This window comes from Gekko japonicus, unplaced genomic scaffold (genome assembly GCF_001447785.1).
Source record: "Gekko japonicus isolate JY-2015 unplaced genomic scaffold, Gekko_japonicus_V1.1 scaffold3374, whole genome shotgun sequence".
Taxonomy (NCBI): Eukaryota; Metazoa; Chordata; class Lepidosauria; order Squamata; family Gekkonidae; genus Gekko; species Gekko japonicus.
This window is the reverse complement of record NW_015164762.1, coordinates 107,281-113,613: the sequence shown is the minus strand read 5'-3', so window position 1 is coordinate 113,613 and position 6,333 is coordinate 107,281. Positions and strand designations below refer to the sequence as shown.

The following is a 6,333-nucleotide window of genomic DNA, read 5'->3' as shown; positions in this document are numbered from 1 at the left end:
GATACTATTGGTCAATTTCACACCCGAAGCCGTGGGGCTGCATTTGACCCACGGCTTCGCCCGATTTCCTCCGCAGTTTTGTGATCCTCAAAAAACAGGATCACGAAACTGCGGGGGAAATGGGGCGAAGCTGCGAGTCAAAATGCAGCCCCGCAGCTTCGGGTGTGAAATTGACCAATAGTATCGGGGCAAATGGCGGCGCATCATCGAGGCAGCTCTAGTGCGAAATCAGCCAATGTCTTTCCTCCAGAATATTACTTATACAGTTTAAAAACTAAATTAGTATTTCAGATCAAACAGGGTAAACATTTACCTAATAGTCTTCCGCACAAAGTTTCGATTCCCACAGCGAAAGATTTTAACTCTGGCGAAACTGTCCTGAAAAACAGAAAGCAGAGAATAGGATATTTATATATGTCTTATTTATTGATATCATTAGTCCCGCATCCTTTAAAACTGGAAAGGCATTTTGCAAAAAGAAATTAAAAAAATGAATACAACCAAAGGCAGCAGTATAAAAATCAGCCAATGCATCAAATGGTGAGTTATGAAAACAACAATAAAACCATAAAAAGAGTACAGCAGCAAAAAGCTGCTTGTGAAATTATGAAAACAGGAATAGAGCACAACCATAAAAGGAGCACAACCGTAATATGCTGCTAAAAATACAGATTAAAAAGTCAAGAAGAACTGATGAAAAGTCAACCAAACATACACTGGCACAGTCTAAATTAGTAATAGGGCCATAATAATCCACACATGCCTAGGAAAATGAATATTTGCCTAATCCCTAAAATCCAGCAATTTAAGAACCATACAGATAGCTGGGGGCAGGCAGTACGTCTTTGAAGTACCACAGCAGAAAAGGCCCTGCGTCACTGCCGGCTGCCATGCCACCTCACTGCTGGTGGTGGGCTCACGCAGAGAGCAGGAACATGAAGAGAATCTTAACTGATACGAAAGTTCCTCTCAGAATGTGAAGCAAATAACCTGCTCTCAGACCAGGCCTGCCAAGTCCCTGGTCAAGGTGAGGAATCCCCTCCCCTTCAAAAACTCACTGGTGTTACAAGCACGATGACATCACTTCTAGAGAAAACACAGAAGTGACAGCGGCAGTTCTAGGAATGGTCAGAAACTCTATGGTCTTACCATAGAGTTTCCAACAATTCCTAGAGCTGCCGCTGTCGCATCTGTGTTTTCTCTAGAAGCGATGTCATCGTGCTTGTGATGCCAGCCCTCCTCCCCCATGTCCCTGACAGCTCTACTTCAGACTGCCGCTGTCGCATCTGTGTTTTCTCTAGAAGCGATGTCATCATGCTTGTGATGCCAGCCCCCCCCCCTTGTCCCTGACAGCTCTACTTCAGACTATTTATGGCTTTGAAGCTAAGGACCACCACCTTTAATTGTCTGCCATTTGTCCCCTAGATTTCAGCAAGTGTTCTCCCAACTGGCAGCCGGCTGGCCTCTAGTTTTTAATCACAAACATCCATGTTTACAGTGTAATCTTAAGTAGAGTGACACCTTTCTAAATCCATTGAAGTTAATGATTTTAGGATGGTGCAACGATGTTTAGGATTACACAATCTAAAGAAGTGTGTGTGCACAAGAAAGCTTATGCCCAGAATTAAACTTTGTTCGTCTTAAAGGTGTCCGTGGACTCAAACTTGGTTCTGCTGCTTCAGACCAACATGGCTACCCACCCGAATCTAGGATTATGCTGTTAGTGATTTCAGTGAAACCTTGGTAAATGCCTAAAAATAGGGATGCTGTTCAGTTTTGCCGTCCCACTACTTCAGCTCCAAATTTCTGGTTCTCATCTCTCCGTTGACCACATCTAAATTTGTTTTGGCATCATCTCCTGTTTCCTCATTGTTAAGTCGCTCGCTTAACAAAGCAGTCGGAGAGTGATTCAGCAAGAACACAACTTTATTCTTCCACTCGAACACAACTCCAACACGGATCAACATCTGATAGCCAGAACAGCCTTTACATTGCAGCTGTCCTGCTTTTAAACATTCCCGGCTAATGTAGCCACACCCACTGTACAAATACCAACCAATAAGGTTGTTCACATAAGGACCAATCATGGATGTTCCCGCTCAGGGAGCCTGCTAGAAGGTGATTGGTTAGGTGCTTCCTGAGCTAGTAACACACGATTGGATGGATTTGGATCCTAGCCCAGGACGAAGCTCAACATGGCAAGTCAATTAGATGTTTCACAACATATCATGCTTCAAGGCAGCTTTGAATACACTACACTCATGTAGAATATTTCCCATTAAACTTATTTATTTATTTAAAACACTTCTGTACAGCCCTCCCAATCAGTTTAGGGTCCCCAAGGTGGCAAACAATAACAAAACATTTAAACAAGCTTTAAAATGTGTGTGTGTGTGTGTATGTACTAAGTGCCACCAAGTTGCTTCCAGCACATGGCAACCGTATGGATTAATGTCCTCAAAAACATTGTATCATATAAAAACAATAAAAACAACAATTAAACAGAACATCTACATCGGTTTTTTTTAAATCTACACAAGTGAGGTAGTGGCAGACAAGACAGGTAAGTCTTTACCTGCTACTGGAAAGCAGTGATAGAAGGGGATAGACAGATCTCCCTGGGGAGCGAATTCTATAATTTTAGTGCCCCAACCAGGTCCTGGAGCTGCGGTCGCTCAAGTGGTTAAGACACTGAACTGCAGGCTGTGGAAGGTCAGTAGTTCAGCAGTTCGAGACACGGGTGCCGCATGACGGAGTGAGCTCCCGACACTAGTTCCAGCTCCTGCCAACTTAGTAGTTCGAAAGCAAGAAATTGCAAGGAGATAAATAGGTACCACTTCGGTGGGGAAGGTAACAGCATTCCGTGCACCTTGGTGTTTAGTCATGCCGGCCACACGACCACGGAAACGTCTTCGGACAGCGCTGGCTCTTCAGCTTTGAAACGGAGATGAGCACCGCAACCCTAGAGTCGGATTTGACTGGCTTTCGAGCAAGGGAACCTTTACCTTTACCTAACCAGGTATTCCCCATTCATATGCATAGGGTGGAGGGCAGAGTTGCCATATTCAGGTAGGGTTGCCAGGTCTGGGTTGGAAAATACCTGGAGACTTTGGGGATCCAGGAAAGGGTGGGGTGAGGGGAGGGGCCTCAGCTTGGTACAATGCCATAGAGTCCACCCTTCAAAGCAGCCATTTTGTCCAGGGGAGCTGATCTCTGTCAGCTGGAGATCAGTTGTAAAAGCGGGAGATCCCCAGGTTCCACCTGGAGGCTGGTAACCCTAGGTCCAGGTTGGGAAAATGCTTGAGATTTGGGGGTGGAGCCTGGGGAGGACAGGGACCTCAGTGGGGCACTATGCCATAGAGTCCACCCTCCAAAGCATCCATTTTCTCCCAGGGGGACTGATCTCTGTAGTCTGGAGATGAGCTGTAATTCTGGAAGATCCCCAGGCCCTATCTAGGGGCTGGCATCCCAACCCCCAATTTTTGCTCCTGCTGCTCACAGGAGCAACGGTGGGCTATGGAAGGCAGGGGCGGAGGTTCCCCTGCCCACTGTGGGCACCTGGCAACCCAAGACATAAAAGCAACAGGTGAAGTGCAGGATAGTGATTGGATTTCCCCCTCCGATTTACCTTGGCCCAGACTTCACGAAGAATGAGAAATTCCTAAAATAAACAAACCTGAACATAATCATGTAGAAGGGTGTCGCTCCCAGGCAGAAAAACAACACATTTACGGCCAAAAGAGCCATAAAATACGGGAACTCTTTTGAGCATTTCTCCCTTGGACACTGGCCCAAAATGGCAGAGAAATTGCTGGGCCCGGAAGCTCCCACGCAACTGCAGTCATGAAATACCTGAAAGATAAGAAGTTGACATGAGTTGTTAAGGTATTCCACAGACTCACATAGCCGGATGACCGGTTGCAGATGAGTGTTTCCAGTTAATAAACTCTGGTCCCGATTACATGGGCCAGAGAACGCGGGGGGGAGGCGTGGCTATTTGCCCCGGAGCAAAATAAAGTGTGGTAGCCCGATCACACGGTTCCCGGAGTCTTCGCACTTAGGCTGTTAGCTGGCGATCACACGGCGATGCTGGAGCGTGGCAAAGAAGTGGCGCAGCAAGCGTTTCACGTTTGTGCACATGTGCAGTTCCGCAGAGCAGCACTACTTTCAGTTACGTGTTTGTACGCATGCACTTACAAAAAACATCTAGTTTGCGACGGGATGTGGATGGGCACCGGATGCCACAGGATACTAGTGCTCCCGCGATCAGACGCCCGCCCCGCCCTGCGTTTTCCAGATACTAGTGCACTTTCCAAGGTACTTTTTTACTGCGCATCTTTGGCGGGATGCCACGGGTTGGCCACGGGTGCGCTATGCTTCCCAGATGTTGCGGTGTGATCACACCCTGAAAATCCGCCTGACATTCGTGCCTTTAGCGCGGCAAATCCTCCGTGTGACCGGGGCCACAGAGAGGATTTCAACAGAATTTTATCACTGCCACAAGATTTTTTTAATGCAGCTTCTTTGCTATTTTTTAATTTTATTTAAAATGTCCGTTCGCTAGTTTTCCTCCTACAGGACTCAGCGGTCCCCCGCGATCCCCCCCGAAATGACCTCTGCCTGTGTCCAGTGACTCTCCCAAACTGCAAACCTGGCTCTTCAAGAGGAGTATAACCCTACCCACGACAGGAGAGATCTGAAATTCCTGGTCTGCCTTTTTGCTAACCCAGAGAACCTCTGTCTGGACAGGGTTAAGTTTCAGCTTATTCATGCTCATCCAGCCCATTACCGATTCCAAGGACTGGTTCAAAACATCAACAACATGTTTGAAGTTAGGAGTGGGGGGGGGAGGCAGAACTGGGGGTCATCTGCATATTGGGGACACCGCAGCCCAAACCTCATGATGACCTCTCCCAGCAGCTTCATGTACATATTACATAGCATGGGTGATAAGATCTTTTAGATTCACTGCTATGGTATAACCAGGAATCTCTATTAGGTAGCAGGGTGCACTCGGCTTACACGCAGCAGCAGCTTCTCAGTGCTGTGTGTGCTAGCAAAGATACAAAGTTACACTGAGCCTTTTTGTCAGTTTCAAGCTAATAACAGCCCTTTATTTAGGGAACTCCATTCTAGATAGTATAGGATGAGAGATAGGGTTAGACTGTACTCTAGCTAGGATGGATGCAGATGCAGAACTGAGGTCCTACATCCATGATGCCAAAAATGGAGAGTTGCTCCTTCTCTGTGTGTGTGAGAGAGAGATGATAAGCTGGAGAGAAGGAAGTCTTGTCCCTAAGAATAGCATGCTACTTCAAAGGGATCCTATCAGAGAGCAGGAAGGAAAGGATGCTCTGTGTGTCCTGACCCCCGGCCCAAAAACTTTTCCAAGCAAAGGCAGTTGGGCAGATGCTTTAAGGCACTTTTATTGGGCCTCCTTCCTCTAGTTTTGCCCCCTTAGAGCGGGTTCAGTCCAATTTTTTTAGAGCAGTTCTTCAGGTCCCGAGGTGTGTATCAAATACACTGATCTATTTAGAGACAGGTGTTATATCGATGGGAGCCAAAATTACTTCAGCCTCACACCAGTAATAGCTTAAATTAAATTTCTGCCCTCGGGGACTAACCCACCTGCTACTCTCAGACAACTTTCAATCCGAATGGCTGAGAGCAGTTCATAACAAACGACATGCTCTTGGAATCTCCCTCCCGAGCAATTTTGAGTATGCGTTGGGATGTAGCGAAATTAGCCCTAAAGCAGAGAATGATGGACATGGAGAGACAGGCAGATCTCAGTAGATGTCCTAAGTTTAGAGCCCCGGATTCTGTCATATATCGCGTGCAACCCATGTCCTATTTATCACAGCTTGATATTCACAAGTTAGCCAGATGGGAGGCTTTCCCCTCCGCACTGCTTGAGGGCAGATTCAAAAGGATCCCCACTGAATACAGATTTTGCCAATGTGGCTCAGGGGAGATAGAACTATCGAGCACATGATGCTCAGATGTAACTGGTATAACAAGATCCGTGACAAATATATTAATCCGCTCAAAATAGATATGGTGGGACAAACAGCTGCTGAGCAGTGTAACCGACTGTTAATCGATAGGAACCAGACAATGACTGAATCTGTGGCGAAATTCTGGGTGGCATGTTATCATATTCGGAACACATGATCAAATACGTAACAATAGCTCCCTAGTAGTCTCTGATTTATGATCTTCTTTCTTATTTTATTACGTATGACTGTAGTTTTAGTTGGTTTTATTTTTATATTGGTATGTGTGTATGTGTATGTGTGTGTGTGTGTGTGTGTATATATATATATATATATA

At 46.1% G+C, this 6,333-nt stretch overlaps 1 protein-coding gene across 1 annotated transcript in view; it reads right to left on the bottom strand.

The window, feature by feature from the left end:
- The window catches only part of LOC107109127 (solute carrier organic anion transporter family member 1A2-like), a 49,955-nt gene that overhangs the window by 5,241 nt on the left and 38,381 nt on the right, over positions 1-6,333 (bottom strand). The window contains exons 11-12 of the mRNA XM_015409700.1: positions 3,677-3,852; positions 314-378 (exon numbers count right to left, since the gene is read on the bottom strand). Of these exons, the coding sequence (XP_015265186.1) occupies positions 314-378; positions 3,677-3,852 (241 nt within the window). The remainder of the gene's footprint in view (positions 1-313; positions 379-3,676; positions 3,853-6,333) is intronic.